At 35.5% G+C, this 18,403-nt stretch overlaps 1 protein-coding gene across 5 annotated transcripts in view; it reads left to right on the forward strand.

Moving 5' to 3' along the window:
* The window catches only part of CADPS2 (calcium dependent secretion activator 2), a 369,911-nt gene that overhangs the window by 270,736 nt on the left and 80,772 nt on the right, over positions 1-18,403 (forward strand). For 4 of the 5 annotated variants that reach the window (XM_070947809.1, XM_070947812.1, XM_070947811.1 and 1 more), the window contains 2 exons: positions 8,807-8,910; positions 12,282-12,438. In XM_070947809.1, coding sequence (XP_070803910.1) covers positions 8,807-8,910; positions 12,282-12,438 — 261 coding nt within the window. Of the gene's footprint in view, positions 1-8,806; positions 8,911-10,349; positions 10,359-12,281; positions 12,439-18,403 lie in introns of all 5 variants that reach the window. The other variant, XM_070947808.1, reaches the window with a different exon arrangement.

Consider the following 18,403-nt stretch of genomic DNA (forward strand, 5'->3'; position numbering starts at 1 on the left):
ATATATTCTTTGTATGTAACTATATCTAATATATACGTTAAGATAAAAAGGCAAAATGCAATTGCATTTACAACTGTCTCCCTCACAGAACATACATATCAAGTTGAGAAATGTATTTATTTACTTATTTATTAATTTTGAATAGGAATGTATTAGTACATCTATTTCAGCTGTTCCCTACTGATTGGGCATTACATTTGCTTACGCATACATTATGATTTTGGTTCAGACATGAATTAACTACAATTAATAATTTAGGGAATGGATAATTTGTTTGTTTTAAGTTATTTTTTGTTTGTTTTAGAAACCATAGATTTTTTTTGTTGTTTTGTAGATCTGTTTGAAAACTCTTTAAAAAATCAAAGTATCATGGTTTCTTTCAATTAAAACAATTTTGTAATAGTATTTTCTATAGAGCATGATTTTTGAAAGTGGTTTTCTTCTAAGTTGGCATGTTTATCTCTATTTTTTTCTAATTGACACAATTTTATAAGTGTATTTGTATGCATTTTATAAACTACACATTCTGTTACAAGATTATGAAAAATAGAGACAAGTAAACAAGCAAACTTTTTTTTTCCAGAAGAATCACACTGGATTCGGTTATTTTAAAAAAAGGAAGTATCTGATTGAAATTGTTGAAAACTAACAATTTCTTCATTCCTAGAAATGAGTTGAGCCAAATTTCAGTTTTCAGCTGTGCACAGGAATCTGCCACTGTCCATATTGCCGCAGTATGATCTATTAATAAAAAAATAATAAGAGGGATTGGAAAAATCATATGCTAAGTTAATTGATGTGTGTCAAGTGAAGAATATTTTGGATGACTCAATATGTGTCTATCCACATATGCCTCTTATAGTAGGTTATTTTCAATGTATTGCTCCACTAATATATACATACAATGCCTGGCATAATGGGGTTTTTTTTCTTCATTTTTGTGTGTGGACTCTTGGTGCTGCTGCAGAGTACTGTAAATGACAAGAGTCTCAGCAAAGAGGAAGGTTGCCTTGGTGATGTTCCTGAGGTTAAGGTCACTTTCCATTTTCAAAGACAGCCAAGGTGGTGATGTGATAGCTTTGAGTGATATTTGTGGGAGTGGTGAAAAGGGAGCTGCTGACAGGGTTGCGCTCCTAGTTCTTCTCCCCAGGAAAGGCAGGGCTTCTGTAACAAGATTTTTTTGTTCTTTTCAAAGCATTTTGATCCTAGTGAAAATTAAATTACAAGTTTAGACTCTTTGCTTTTAATCATATAGGAACGAGATCATATTTTTTCTACTTTTCTACTTCCCTCTAATGCTATATATTAATTTCCTTGGAAATAAATAGCTCAAGTAAGAAAATCTTGTATAGGTTCCTATAATGAATTGATATAAATAGAGGTTATTAGAATCTCCATGAATGGGATCACCTGAATAATACATGGTTTCTGAAATAGAAACTGCTACCATTTACAGAATCCTTGGTGAATTCCACAGAATGTCTCCAAACGGAGCTCTTAATAGCCTGCTTTTTGCTTGATTAATCTTGCTTTGCTTCAGCAACTTTTTACTAATTAAAAAAACCACATAACCAAATATATTTGAAGAAAATAAGGGCACTACAAGCATTTTCAATAGTGGTGAATATCTATAGCTCAGGTGTAAGATGAGGGTGAAGGTTCATTCTCCAAACGGGTTGGTTTCTGAACATTTCATTACCAGCTTAGGTAACATCTTCAGCAGACTTTAGGGCAGATGTCTGCAACCCGCAGCTCCAGAGCCGCATGCAGCTTGCTGAGGAACAAGCGCGAGCTGTGGTGGAGGCATCCCCCCTCCTCCTCCTCCTCCTCCTCCTCCTCCTCCTCCTCCTCCTCCTCCTCCTCCTCCTCCTCCCCTTCCTTCTCCTATTGCAACCCCCTGGCCAGCTGTGGCAGAGTCAGGGAGCATGTGCACGAGTGGAGAGACCTTCAAGCAAGCGGCCGGCCACCCTGCATGTGCCTTTGCTACACTTTGGCCAAGCCCAGCCACTTGCTTGAGGAAGGTCTTTCCGCTCGTGTGCACACTCCCCAGTCCCGCCACAGCCAGCCAGGAGGTCACAAGAGGAGGAGGAGAAGGGAAGCCTCCTCCATGGCTCATGCTTGTTCCTCAGGCAGCCCAGATTTCCAAAAAGTTGCCAAGAAGAAAGAAAAAGAGTAGCGAAGAGCCCCAAAGAGAGCTTGCTGGGCTTTCCAAGAGAGTGACAAGAGACAGACAGAGACAGAGAGACAGAGAGACACAGAAAGAGAGACAGACAACAGACATAGAGAGAGACACAGAGAGACAGAGAGAGGGGGGAGAGAGAGACATAGAGAGAGATACACAGAGGGGGAAGATAGAGGGGGAGAGGGAAAGATACACAGAGGGGGAGAGACACAGAGTGAGATACAGAGAGAAAGGGGGGAGAGAGAGACATAGGTACACAGGGGTAGAGAGAGGGGAAGATACAGAGGGAGGGGGGAGAAGGGGGGTTGTGGTTCCCGGTGTGGTGTTTTTTTATTTAACAACTGGTTCTCTGCCCTAATGACCTGGGTAGGCATAGCTAGGGGGGGTCATGTGACTGAGTGTGAGTGAGTGACGTGGAGTTGGCCATGCCCACCCAGGTTTTGTGCCTCCCAGTGTTTAAGGTTGCAGACCCCTGGTTTAGGGGATGTCAATGTCAGTGTTCTTCTGTTTATAAGGGCTTCAGGTGTGAGTGTGTCAAGTGAGGGTCTTATGATGGGTCAGGTATGAGTCATCAGCGAGAGTCTTGTGATGGGGACATTACATCAAGTGAGGGTCATTGGGAGCTGAAGTGCTGTTTGGAGGAGGCTTGCATAGGTTGCTTGAGGGTTGGTGCTGTCTCTGGTTGGCGGTGTAGTTGATTTGAGGGGTTGGTAGGCTGGTTGTAGGTCAATGTGTCTGTTGATGGAATTGCTTGTGGAGTGCCAGGCTTCAATGAATTCACGAGCATGGTGAGTGGTAGGGTGGCCAGTGATTTTTCTGTTGCTCCAATTGAACTGCTGTTTGGTGGTGGTGTGCCAGTTGGTGTTCATGGATCCTAGTTTTTAATTGACATGAAGTTTGTCCCATGTAGAATTGGTTGCAATGGTTACAGTTGATTTTGTAGTTTACATTTTTTTCTTTCACCCTTCTATAACTTGCCTTTAGTTCAGGAAAATTCCTGGTGGAGTGTGGCTGTGGGTTTGTGGACTATTGCTATTCCTAGGGATTGGAGAATTTTGGCTGTCATTTCCAATACCTCTTTTGTGTATGGTAGGATTAATTTTTGTGTGGTGGCTTGTGTGTGGTTTGTTGTGGTTTGGGTGCAGTGTGTTGGAAGTTTTTTGGATAACCATTATGGAGAAAGACATCAAGCAGCCGTTTCTCTTCTGCTTTTCTTAGTATTGGGGGGGGTGTTTCCAGTGTGTCCTGGCCCATCTGAAGAGGGCCTGGACAGAACTTCTTTTGTGTGTCCTCAGCAAAGCTGAGGATCTGGCCCATGTGTGTGGGTTTGCAGTAAACTTGGGTTTCCAGTTCTCTGTTGTCTAGTCTGCTTATGTCGATGTCGAGGAATGGGAGTCTTTTGTATGTTTCCTCTTTGCATGTGAATTTGATCCCAGGGAATAAGTTATTGATCCCAGGGAATAAGTTATTGAATAAGTTAATAAGTTGGGAGCGTTTGAAGATGAAGGTGTAATTGATGTAGCGTGTCCAGAATTTTGGTTGGATGGTGGGTAGAGCTATGGATATGTCTCTTTAGATCTTGTTGTTTTTAGGCATGAGTTTATAGGAGCAATCACTAGTTCTTAGTAAGAGCACGACCTGGATAATATGCAACAAAAGTTCTTGGAAGATTAACCAGAATATGTGCATATTATATTACATATATATGCATATTTATAAATCAACCATTTGCACATATCCCATAGACTACAGATAGTCCTCATTTAGTGACCGCAATGGAACTAATAACTTGATCATTAAGCCGCATGGTCAATAAGTAAAACTGATTGTGCTTATTATTTTACTTCAGCTTTCCTTTGCTCTTTAGCCCTACAAAGGTCATAAATGCAAGGATTGGTCGTAAAGTTCTTTTTTATCATGCCATAACTGTGAACTAAGCGAGGATTACCTATATATACATTACATACAATATGTGAAAATGTCTTCAGTTTGGAAGCATTCAGGTAGTCCTTAATTTATGCCCATAATTGAGCCTGGGTTTATGGTTATCAGTCATGCCAGACGTTAAGTGGTCATGACCATGCTCAATTTTATGGCCTTTTTTTTTTTATTTATTTATTGAAAAAGTTTTTCAAATACAGATTTCCCCCCCCCTTTTTTTCCCCCCTCCTCCCTAACCCCCCCTTCCCCTCCTCTCCCCCTGTGGCTTCTCCAGAATAAAACCCAAATTAATAACAGATTATATAATACTTTACCATCCTTTTTACTCCACCCCCCATATGCTGACCCTTTCTTTCTAACAATATTATTATATCCCCCTTATACTATACATTTCAAAGCAACATTCAGCTGTAAAATTATATAATAAATCCTAATTTGGCAATTTCAGCTCATAATCTATCCATTTCCTCCTCCCCCATACATATATCTCTTAATTCAAATCTTTTACGTATATTAATATAACATAACATCCCTTTTCCTAAACTAAACAATCAGTAAGCTAGCCTATCTCCACCCATTTTTCTGCAGGTCTACCATACATAATATTTTCAATATCTTTGTTCTTCTGCCCACACCACTAAAAAATATTTCCATATATAGATAAAATCCTCAAATGACTTTAAGCTTGTAATCCATATGGTATCTTCTGTAATGTCTTTCAGCTGGATTGTTAATTCCATCACCCATGTTAGGGTAACATCAAATTCTAGTTCCAACAGTATGTTCAGTATCTTCAATTACCATCTGCCCCCATCAATAATAAATGTTTTCGTATATAAAAAACCACCCGAGTGACTTTATATTTATATTCCATATAGTGTCTTCTCTAATGTCTTTCATCTAGATTATTAATTCCAACCACCGTATTAGGGTAACAACCAGATCTTCTGCATGCCCCAGTCCCATAGTTCTCTTGCCTTATAGCTTAGCATAAACATAATCCATTTGTCAAAGAGTCCAAAATAGAAAGTTCCAATCCACTCAGTTAAAGGCCATCTTCCACATCCCAAAAACACAGCACTGCAGAGATCTGTCACTCTCCTCAAAATAGTATAAACCAATACTTTGCCTCAGCTATATTTTCATGTTTTTAATCGTCTCTTAAGTAACTGGCATTACACTGTTGTTTAGTCTAAAAAATTTTATTTTTGTAGGACCTGCTTCTTCTTTTCTTAACTTTTTGTGGCTTAGATCTCCATCCTGGTTGCCTTTCTAGGAGTTGTATATCAACTGATTGATTTCCATACTGGTCTGTAACTTGATAAGTCATCACATTAGAATCCAAAGCTGCCTCTCTTGTATTTATAGGTAATCCAACTATAACCTCTGAAGGAGAATCCATAAGCGGCTTGTCCACAAAAGCCTCTGTAACTTGTTGTTTTTCCGTTACCTCCGCCTCCATCTGCTTAGCCTGGGTTTCAATCTCTTGTTGATTTTGCTTTTCTTTATTCCCCTCATGTATTATACATGGAGATGTTGAATCCATTTTAAGAACCTTATAATAAAATTCTTCCACTTTTTCAACAGTATTTAGTTGATATCTTTCTTCTTGATATCTCAATATTATTCCAACTGGAGCATCCCACCTAAATGGGATGTTTGTTTCTTTAGCTCAGTCACCAAAAAACCAAAATCCTTTCTATCTTTTAACATCTTGGGCGGCAGCTCTTTAAATATCCAAATCTTCCTTCCATACATTTCAAGAGTGGAGTTAAAAGACTTTTGCACAATATCATTTCTTATTCCTTTATCGATAAAGTAAACCACCACATCTCTAGGCAACTGCCTTTGCTTTGCCACCCAAGAATTTGCTCTGTAGCCTTATCAATCTTACAGGATACCTCTTCAGGACTAACCTTTAAAATCCCAGCCAGAACTTCAGCAGACGTCTTTCTCAAATCTTCTCTTTTATCTTCCTGTATTCCCCTAATTCTGACCGCAAATTCCATAAATCTGAATTATGGCTTTATGACTTCATTTTCAATCCTTTGTTTTATATTATCTGCATTGTAAGTCTTGTAGTCAGCTTCCTTTATTTTTGACTCTACTTCTGAGCTATTTTCTTGAATCATTGTTAAATCATTTTCAATTCTTTGTATTTTATTATCCAAATTATGAATCTTATAATCAACTTCCTTCATATTAGACTCTATTTCTGAATTAAACTTTTCATCCATCTTTATCATTGCGTCTAAGAAACTTATCATATGTTGCTTGAATTTATCATATTTTTGTTGAACCAACTCTTTAATTTCCTGTCTAAATTTTTCAAGGTTTTGGTTCACAATCTCATCATGTCTTGCCATCTCCTCCAATACAAATTGCGTTAGATCTTTAAAGCCATTCCTCTGCATCTGCAATCTCAAAGCTTGTTCATGTGGTTTATAAATGGGGGAGCCCCCCCCCCACAGCTTGGTTGTCTGGTTTTGTGAGTTTTAACGCCATCCTGCCACACAAGCAGATTTTTTTTTCTTTTTTTTCTCCCCTTTAAAGAAGAAAACTTCTCTCCAAACAATATCAATATCAAGTCTCTAAGAAGGAAGAAGCATGAAATAGGAATTTTTCTCTTCACTTCTAGCCAGCACTGTTATCTCAGTTACTTTGTAACATATTAAACTAGTCAAACGGAAGGACTTTCGCTTTCAGCTTTTCTCAAGCCTCAGCCAGTCGCCATTTTAAACTTTCTTTTTTCCCCCCTTCCACTCTTCTTTGCTTTTAAAATCAGTCTTAGGGTTGTTAGAAGTACTTGCAATTTAGGGTCCCAGGTCCGGATTTCATCCTGCTTATTCAGAAAGTCTGTTAGTTTTCGTTAGTTGGTCTGGTCCCATCGCCTGGCTCTGCAAAGCGCAGAGTTCTCCCGAAGCCCGGAGCAGCAGCGAGGAAAATGGGGAGCCTCATCCTGCTTCCTCCCCAGAGGTAAAAAAGAACTATGGGGACTTCGCAGAGGGCTCTACCTGCCCTCGCTAGCTCTGTCTCACGTTTCCTTACGGAAACGGAGTTTTTTGAGCCGCCTTTCAGCTGTAAAGGCGGCTCTTTACGGGCGACGGGGCTGGCGGTTTCAAAGGACCGTCTGGCGGCGACGGAAGCCAGACCGGAAGCCCAATTTTATGGCCTTTTTTGTGGTGGTCATTAAGCAAATGGGGCAGTCGTAAAGCAAAATGCCATGGCCATTAAGTGAATGACACAGCCATTAAACAAACCTATTGTCTTAATGGGTGTTCTTTTGCCAGAAACACCAGTTTCTGGCAACAAAAAGTTCTAGGACATGTGATCATGGGTTGCTGAAAACAGCTGTAAATTTGGGCTGGTTGTCAAGTGCCCATAATGTGATCACATGACTGGGGGGAGGGGACATGGCTATTGGAACTTCAAATCCAGGTCATAAGTACATTTTTAGGGGTCCATTGTAACTGAACAGTCATTGAGCAACCAGTTATATATCGAGGACTATCTGTACACAAATAACAATTAAACAAAACTAAATATAATTTATTTTAAGCATAATCTTCTTTCTTCCTCAAAATTACTGTTTTTCTTGCTTTTGGGGTGGGGTTAAACTTTCATGTATATGTATATGAACATACACATATAAATATATAGATAAATATGGTTATCTTAGATATAGATAAAAGGTAAAGATTCCCCTCACACATATGTGCTAGTCGTTCCCAACTCTAAGGGGCAGTGCTCATCTCCTTTTCAAAGCCCAAGAGCCAGCGCTGTCCAAAGACATCTCCATGGTCATGTGGCCGGCATGACTAAACACCAAAGGCGCACAGAACGCTGTTACCTTCCCACCAAAGGTGGTTCCTATTTTTTTACTTGCATTTTTTACGTGTTTTCGAACTGCTAGGTTGGCAGAAGCTGAGACAAATAATGGGAGCTCACTCTGTTACACGGCACTAGGGATTCGAAACGCTGAACTGCCGACCTTTCGATCGACAAGCTCAGCGTCTTAGCCACTGAGTCACTGCGTCCCTTTAAATATAGATAGATGATATAAATATAGATGATTTATAGATTATTTTATGTCTTTCAAGGTATGGTTTTTTTCCCTTTTTCAGAAAATGGAAGTCCATTTTTTCCTTTTTTAAATTATTTTTGTAGAGGAAGTTACATTTTCAACCATGGTCTCATTGTGATGCATCTTAGAAAAGGATCGGTAGTCCTGGACTCTGCTTAACATTAGTCCTACCTTTACATTGTATATAACTGGAACACAACTGTCAGAAAAGCAAGAATTTTGCATATTGAGTGCAATTATACTTTCAGTATAAATAACGTTGCGGCCATTGTATGATGAAGAAATAAACAAGCCAGTAGCTTCTGCTTTCTTTGCAGAGATGACCTTGGAAATGATTAGAATTTACTTATTCCAGAAGTTGAGCATCTGATGTGCCAGTGCAGTTTCAACTGCTAGTTAAATTGGAAGGTGCTTCTGTGCCCTCTTATTTCATGACAGATTAAATATTTTATGTATTTTACAATCTGCATTAAAAGCATCCCTGAAGTGTTAGATGTCAATCTCTTGAAATAGTTTAGTTGTGTGTCATCTGGAATGTTTCCCATACCATCCTTTCCTACTTAGAATCATTCTGATTTGTGTGTTCCCTTTCACTACAGAGACGCTGAACTTGGCATCTCCTTCTATAAAGCTGGAAGAGGTTATTCATTTAGCAGAGCTCTGCATTGAAGTCCTGCAGCAGAATGAAGAACATCATTCAGAGGTGAGGATAACCATATTAGCTGCACAATAATGCTTTAATAACCACCCTGCACTGCCGTGGGTGTGAAGCAGTTCTGTCAAAAAACATTACAGATAGAACCTCTAATATATGTTAAAAGCAATTTACATTTGCAGAGTTCTCAGAGTTGTGAAGGATTTGAAAAATCAAGTGAAATAAAACCCTGCTCCATTTTTATTATTTTTTTGCTTCAGGTTTGAATAGTTAAAAAAAGAAAAAAGACATAAATGCTGAGGGGGGAGGGGATATAAGAGCAAAGAAAAGGTGGTGCTAGCCATTATCTCACAAATAATTCTCTAGATTCTCGTTTCGGAATAAAAATAAGTACCATACAGCAATAAAAATAGAAATGCTTTCTATCTTAACATAGATACATGGATTCAATAAGAGGGCCATGTTTCGTATGCTCCCCTCTTACTTTGGCTGCTATTATTATTATTATTATTATTATATAATTTTTTAAGAAGGATAATAAGAATCATAGTGCTACAGTGCACATGAAAGTTTTGAAAAGTGCTATCCAGTGAAGTCATCTAAACAAGTCTTCTAGACAGCAGCAAACCTTTGTTATTTGGGGAGGACAGACACTGAAGACATTCCCAAATCTCAGTGGTTGAACACATTGTAATGGTATAGGAGTTTTGCAGTAGTAAAAAAGTTTCTTTTATTTAACACAGTGAACAAATAAAGTTTATAGAATTGCATTGGTATTCTTATTGAAATTTTAAAAGTTTGATGAACTAGCCGCAGAAATCTACTTGGAGATTCATATTTTAACATAAAACTGTTATATTTTCTCCAGCGGAGACACACAAAGTAGTAAGCTAAGATGTAATATCTATAAATATGATCATTCAAAACATCTGCTTTTACCTCACACTGTCAGTTCTAGATTTTAGCTTACATCTGTCATGTGTGAACTTGTTATGGATATTTTATTTTATCCTGAAGAAACAGCTGCTTCAAAGATTTGAAATTAATTCCCAAGAGGCATTCTACAATGGTATTGCCACTGTAAATACTTAATAATGCTTATATGTGAATTTCTCTTTTGAGAATATATATTTAAATTAAAATCACTAGAAATTGCAGTAATGATTGAAAAAGTACATTCCTGATATTTAGTTTTAAAATGCAGTGTCCATTATATACATTTATTTCTGCAAAATAGAACCATAATAGCTGGGAGTTTATTTCTAACCTATTTAATGCATCAGTAGAATGCTGATTTTTTAAAGTACCGGTATATAGTATATTGTGCCTCAATTCAAATATTAATACTTGAGAGTAAGCATATATCTTTAAAAATTGTAGAGTGACACAAAAAGGGGAATAAAGGATGTGCATCTTGCTATGTTCAACACATTTTTAACTTTTTTTCTCCTGTTCCACAATATTTCCAAAATTATGGATTCCTCCAGGGAAAAGAGGTATGTTATTCATCCCAATAAAGACTGACATTTTGGTCATGATTCCATGCATTGTTAAACCATTTTGAATGTATGGCATCAATTATTTTCTCTGATAGCATTCACTTTGTCTACTTGTGGCATCAATTATTTCATCTGAATCATCTTTATCTTAAATTTATACCTCGTCCAACAGATAGCTGATTAAAGGTAGATATCAGACAGATTTAATTTAAAGATATTTTTCTATCACCTTTGAACAAGTGGAATAATTTTCATCTAACCCATAAAGTTATAGATTCAAGACTTTAAAATATGTGTGACAAATAGAGAACTTTTCCAGGTCATTGCCAATCAAACAGGTATCCTCTGGCTCATACAGAATACCAGTGTTTTGCTGGAGTCTTCTAATATGGCTGCAATTTTCATATTGCTACTCAGCAATATGGAGAAAAACATCCAAAAATTATCTGACAAGCCCTTTTACTCTGAAATATTAATGCTATTGCCAGTTCTTTGAGGACAACATAGAAAAAGAAGTCTATGCAGTTCAGTTTCAGACAGAAAATCACTAATTGAGCCATTGCTGAATATTGCAATGTTATAATCCAATAGTACATGAAACATATATTGTTTTATTGTATAATATAAATTAGAAATAATAGTCATGTAATATAACCGATAAGACTTTCATCTCATACGATTTTTTTTTTTCTTTCTCCACTTGGAATCTGTGTGATTAATCAGTAATTGGACTCATTTTCATGTTGTTTTATATTATTCTTGACAGAACCATGCTCTCTGTGGTATTAGTCTTTCTTCATGACTTTATTCCTGAGCATCAGTAGATCAGAGTATGATCAAGAGACTCACCAAATTTTCTACTTTTGCTATTGAATGTGTTTTATTGGAATCTGCCATGCATTACCTTTCTCAATTTATTTCCATTTTAATATCATTTTATCTGAGATTGCTAGCCGGAAGGAAATTCTGATCTCTGAGTTTCACAACACTATAATTATTAATTACAATATGTTCTTTCCCATTACCTTTTGAAAGAACTAGACAATGATCAAATTATTGTAAAAAATGGTCTAAATCAACATGATTAGAGTTATTCTCTTCATATCAAAAAATACTAACAGAACATAAAAAATACTAAAGATATTTTAGTACTTTGGTGTTTTTCCCCCATTTATGAAGGTTTTTATATATTTCCATTTAACAGAGATGCTATAGAATTTTTTACAAAAACAAATACAAACTTATAGAAAGCTGACTCATGTATGCAGGAATTTAAAAACCGAATTTAATATTAAAAGTGTGTTTTTAAAAACCCATTGAGCTGTTTTCTTCAATCATAGCATTTAGATGGTGCTGGTTGTTAATGTAATTGTACAATTGTATGAGTGATTCACATACTGCACATAGAGGAAGGGCTTTACACTAACCCTTCCTCACCAGTCTGATATATTAAGAGACACTTTCATGCTTGCAATTTTAAAGAGAAACATTTACTTCATATGCTAGATGGTGAATGTCTCTTTTTCATCTTCAATCATTTTGAAGATAGAGTCATCATGCTTTTTCTCATAGGATATCATATCTCTTACATTGGCTCTCATATTTATTAGTACATCTACAAGTAACATGAAAAACCAGATTCCCAGATTATCATGGAAACATAATCGGGTCCCTAGATTATCTGTCAATCAAATTCTTTAATCAAACATCACACTCTCACTGAAATACTATATACACATACAAATTACATTGGATGCAAAATTCAACTTTACTTAATGAAGAATTTCAGTTGCTTTTAAAGAATGTATGCCACATTCCATAATTTCATGGATGTACCATTTTTATACCTTTTTTCATCATATCTTATATTCGCATTTGAAGGTGAATGCAACTGAGACTTTTTTTAAATTGATGATGCAGGCCTTTGCATGGTGGCCAGATCTGTTGGCTGAACATGGGGAGAAGTTTTGGTCTCTTTTTACTGTTGACATGGATTCTGCGCTGGAGGCACAGCCACAGGATAGCTGGGATAGCTTTCCTCTTTTCCAGTTACTCAATAACTTCCTGAGAAATGACTGTAAGTTTAGTATTTGATTATTACTATAGCTGCGGTTACTTTCAAATTTTAAATCTTTTAAGATTTTAAAAAAGTTGAGGATAGTTTAGAAATCTTTAGTTTCATTTATTTAACCTTTTTTTTTTTTCTAGGCTTTTTTATTGATACTATCCTAAGCACGGGGAAGTAAATCCTGCTGTGTTCAGTGGGATTTATTTCAGAAGAAAAATACAAGGGCTTGGGCAACAAGGCAAATGTTAACAGATTTTAGACACAGTTTGCTGTTACATTATAGGTAGCATATGGCTTCTTTGTAGACAGAGAAATAGACTGGTTCTAGCAACTTTCTTGTAATCCCAAGAAGTTCTGTAGAGATCCTTGCTCAGATTTTGTCTTTGCGCAAAGAGCACATAAATTTCATTTAAACTACAACTAGAACTATTTTTTCTCTAGACCTTTAAAATTGAACAATCCAAAGAAGTATAAAGAGACTTTCTTGTTGTTTCGTGAAAAGGATTTGAGCTTTATTTCTCTCTCAAGCTTATTTATTTGTAGCTTCTCAAATATATTTCTAAATGTTTACATGGATCCAGATATAATGCATAATACATGCAACTGAATTTGTTTCTTACTGACTGCAAGCAAGAATCTGTGAATACAGCTGACAATGACTGAGTTTAAGTGAGTTTACAATTTAAACAATTGTACAAAAAAATCTCACCTGTACATGAATTCTTTTTTTTTTTATGATGAGAAGTAGAAGTTTTTATACTGAGAAGTCCTTTAAACTTAAAAGGGTCCAATAAACCAGTGTTTCCTACGATACTTAAACTATAAAGTTATGAGTTGGTCTTTTCATTACCAAAACTAAGGAATGGAGTTTGGTCTTGTTTTATATTCCAGTGGCTTGCCCTGTCAGTGTTAATGCGAGTGGTCTAGACTGTTCTTGTTTGGGCTGTTTAAAGTTAGCTTGTTTGGCAGTTCCTTGATTGAGGTATTCCTTGTTTCTTGATTGTTAGTCTAAAATTAATCCTGGGATTAATCTCTGCTAATCTGGGTGTTGATTGCTGGTGAGGAGGTGTTTTGGACTTTTTGTTTCCTTTTTGGCTTGTTGATTGTCTCTTTTGAATGGTACATAGATGTTGTTTATGTCTATGTGCCTGTTTATGGCCAATTTGTCAGAATGCTAGGCTTCCAGGAATTTTCTAACATTTTTGGACTTGACTTGGTCTAGAATGTTCACATTTTCCTAGTTGAAACTATTGTTAAATCTGTCCATGTATTGTGAAATTAAGGAGTTTTCATAATGTCTTCTGAGTGAGTGTTCATGGATACTGCTAATCTTTTCTGTTAGAAAACTATGTTTACAAGCTCAGAATAACCCAGATTTAGAATTGTTACATGTTGATTTATGATATTTACATTCTGAACCTGGCAGCCATCATTTTCCAAAAGATGAAATGAGAAATTCTTATTTAACTAGGGTTTTCAACATCCACTGCAAGCACAAAAAGAAGAGGGCAATTGGCTACATGGGCAGCAAAGGGCCCTGTACATATCATAGCTTAAATTAAAATATAGTTTTCCCAGTTTGGTAATGAGAAATGTTCTTGCAGAAAATTTTTCATTTAGTCATACAATCATACTCTCCATGAATTATTGTATAAATTGCTCAGCTCGAAAGCAGAATTGGGGACAGGGTTGGTATAGGGGGAAGGAGTATATTTTTAAATATTTAATAAATGTAGCAGCTGCTGCAAGAGATTGGGTGCAACTTTGCAATCTAAGCTTTGACCCTTTTGTACATATGTCAATCTTGCTAAAGCAAAGATCATAATCCTACATCTGCCATTTTGTAAATGTTTCACACAGCCACACACACCCAGGATACACGTAAAAAAATACCCACGAAATTACATTATGGGTGTTGTGTATATGTGCGAGCATGTGTATGTGTGTGTTGTGAAGGCTTGGTTTCCATTCCCCCTAAATATTCCAAATTGTTTGCTAGTATTTCCTACCTTGTATTGGTGTTCAACCCACCACCATTCTTCCTACTTCCCTCCAGATGGTTCTTTAGAAAAAACATTATCACTGAACCCTACAGCAACCGAATGGGATTACTTCGCCTACTGTATCACCAATGCCAGTTCAGAAACTGTAAACCTTTATATCCCATATTCTTCCTGTTCTTCCATATCATAGCTACTTTGTCATCTTAAGTTAATATTACTGAATTTTTCCCTCAAGCCAACAAGTAATATTATCAAGCAGAAACATTAAAAAATGAGTCTATTTTTTTAAAGTAGACAATAATGTAAAGTCTTCAATTTAAACTTTTTCTCCCCTTAAGTCAGTTAAATATGGAATTACTTTAAATAATAATGAGAAAACCATTTCTAAAGGGAGAATGTATTTATTAAAATGACAGAAAATGTATGTTCGTAATGAAGCAGTTATGACCTGTGTTACAAAGTGCTACTGATGGAAATTGAAATAGCAGTAATTATAGGGCTAACTTTCCTGTTACTTTTTTAATGCTAGAGTAGTTGCTTCAGCTGTAGAAAAATCAGGGCAGTTCCTGCTTCTAAGTCACAAATTCCTTTTTCCCAAAGCTGTTTATTTTAAGATGCGTTGGAGTCCATAATTACCAGCTCTTTTGTAGAGTAAACATGTTAAGGTTGTCAGAGAGGAAACTCCATGCTTAGGGTACTGATGGCATGTGTCTTCTTTTAACGGTTAATAAATGAAATTGTTCAAATGTATTGCTGGATATTTTCATCTCTTTTAAAAAGAGACTCATACAAATCTAAGCAAAAAGGGGAAATCTGAAATTCTGCTCTCGGGAGGATAAAAAGGCTAGTGTTAATAATTAACAGGGAAAATGAAGTGGAGTCAAATTAGCCATAATAGAACCCAGAGTGACTGTTAAAGTTAACCTCTCATTATCAAAAAGCTCATTAAGAAATGAAGAGGTGAAAATCCTACTGGATTTTTCTCTCATTGAGGCTGGCATCAGAGAATATCTTTCAGATTTTTTTAACGTATTTTACATGAAGTTAATCTTCAGTCTTTCAAATATGGACAGCAGTTGTCAGCTGCATTTTGTTCTCTTCCACAAGTTTCAGCTTCCACATTTTGAATCTCTGAAGAATTTCTAGATATATGAATTAGCTACATTTTTCTGTCTGTGTCACCTGATTATGTTTCTTCTTATGGACTAATAGACAGAATTCTACAAAGATGCATATTGATCCTGGATTAACCATTAAGTAATATAAGTTTGTGCTTAGGGGTACCAAGGGAAGGTAGGCATCACATATCACATATCCACATATCATTTTTCCCCACCTATCAAGACCTGAAACTCTTTCCCAGTCACACTCAACTTTACTCAGATACTTTGTAATTGTCCTTAACTGCCATATTTGACTTTACTCTGCATTGTTACAAAACTTTTTTTTTGACATGGTGAGTAACTAAAATTTAAAAGTTGGGTTTGAACTCTTGTTGGATATCACATTTGTTTCTGTTTCATAATGTGAGAATCTTGCTTCCATCCAGGACCACATTGTTGAGCTGTGCTTAGGGAATAAGGTATCCTTAATCTAGCCCATAAGTATATGCATATATACATGTACATATATAATTTATAGTCATATGTTTTAATATGTTCGTAATGAAGCAGTTATGACCTATGTTAATCTAGTTCAGAAGCATATACATGTATACATGTACATATATAATTTATATTCATATCTTTTTAATATACTTATACATTAATGAAGTCAAGAGTCAAAGTATTCATAAAGCTGAATAATAGTAAGAATTTTAGTCAGATCACTAAAGTTTCAATTGCCCTGATAAATTATTTTTCTAGATTGCATGATTGCAATACATTTCAAAATACAAACTCAACCCCTATAATTTACCAAATTGTTAATTTTTGTTATTTACATAATACTAACAACAAAAAGGACAACTCTTGGATAAATTAAATCTTTCCAAGTATCTAAATAGAGATTGTACACTGCTCACAAAAATAAAGGGAACACAAGCAGAAGACATCTGAGATCTGAATGAATGAAACAGCCTTATTAAATACTTTGTTCGTTACATGCAGTAGTTTTGTATTCCCTTTAGTTGTTTGAGCAGTGTATAAACTACTGTATGTAAAGAACAAAGTATTTAATAAGGCTATTTCATTCATTCAGATCTCGGATGTCTTCTGCTTGTGTTCCCTTTATTTTTTTGAGCAGTATTTAAGGAAGCAATTTGGAACCTTTTGTTTATCAGTTTTGCCTTTAAATTAGAAGCAGCCTAGCCCCATTTTTGTAGTATGCCCAGAGCCTTTCCTTCATATTTTTCTTCTATAGGAGATCTGCTTAAATCACAAAATGTTCTTACAAATTATGGCTGAGTGGATTTATCACCAAGTAAACAGATGACAATTCTGTATTTTAATCTTCTTTGCCATTAAATACTTTGTTGTGAGTATTTAAAACAAAAACAAAAAAAAGGATTTTTAATTTTTTTTAACTTTGTTTTTCTTTGTTTCTTATAAGATTATCTAGCTTCCATTAGCTATGGGAACAAGGAACTGATTTACCTAGCCACATTCAGAAATGCTACACAATCAAGAGATGACAGTGTATAATGTACTTCGTTATTTCTGTCATTCTTTTTTAATTAGCAGAAAGATAACACATGGAAATTCATTGGAATTTGGGGAGGGTGATACCAGGGAGGTACTCTACTCAGTGGTGGGTTGCTCCCGATTCTGTCCGGTTCTTGCCCATTTTTTCATCTGTAATAAAATTAATAAAGTTCCAAGCAACTCTTTTTAATCTTTATTAAACTTTTTCTAAAAAACATTAGTTTTGCTATAATTCATGAACATTTATTTCTGCTGATCTATTATTGTAACAAATAAAAGTTGTGCAAAAATTATATATGAAAAATACAAGGTAATGGATTATATTTGGTGTTTTGGAGATGTTGCATGTTGGGAAATGAAACTATTCTCATTTCACATAATAGGTATACAGTAGGTGTTTGGGCAAGTTTTCCTTCTTTTTCATAGGTGCCTAAAGAAAACCTTGAATTGGATGGATTCTCTATAGCTCATTATTCTCTGCTGTTTATTGTCCTTGTCCCTGGTACCTAAATAATAGTTTATCAGGTAGCTTCAGAAAACTGAGATTTTTTTATTTGCCACAAATGCATTCAGTAGAAAATATTCATGTAGCAATATATTGTGTAGATCTATACAATGTTAAGAGTGAATGTATCCATAAAATTTTGTCTGAGCAGTAGACAATTCATTTTTTTTTATTTTGAAGGATTTTTATGTTTATAAAGTAAATTAAAAAAACATATAAAACGATTTAGAAATTATCCCATAATTTTAATGAGAGATGCCACTGTGTAGAATATTACATTTGACTAAAGGTCAAGCTTTAAAATGCTAATATTAAATGTTACCATAACAAATGTTTAATGAACAAAGTTACTATTTGGATCACGTGTTATCTTGTAATAATTATTCCTTCCTACTGGACCATATGGAGTGATTATAAACTTCACACTTTGATGCACATCTGTCTACTTGGTGATAAGTCCATGCAGGAATATCATAATTTGTAAAAAAAAAAAAAAAAAAAAAACCACCATCCTACATACATTCAGTTGCAAATCTTTATGAATCTTAATATTATTCCTTTGCAAATCTACATACACAGATTCATTAATCCGTTTTATAATTCAGTTTGATGCTATTCTATCTGATATAATTAAGAGATTTTTATATTACAGAAAAAGTTGGTAACAGTTTTCAATAGCAATCAAGAATTTACTATAGGAAATCTTTGGTTGAGCTCTCTCCAAATCACTGAACTCATTAGACATATCTCTCTTTTATCAGCTAATGGACAGTATGATTTGAAATATTTGAAGAAAATATATAGGAAAATCAGTGAAATTCTAA

Source organism: Pituophis catenifer, unplaced genomic scaffold (genome assembly GCF_029215685.1).
Source record: "Pituophis catenifer annectens isolate HBS135680 unplaced genomic scaffold, rPitCat1.0.hap2 SCAF_7, whole genome shotgun sequence".
NCBI classification, from domain to species: domain Eukaryota; kingdom Metazoa; phylum Chordata; class Lepidosauria; order Squamata; family Colubridae; genus Pituophis; species Pituophis catenifer.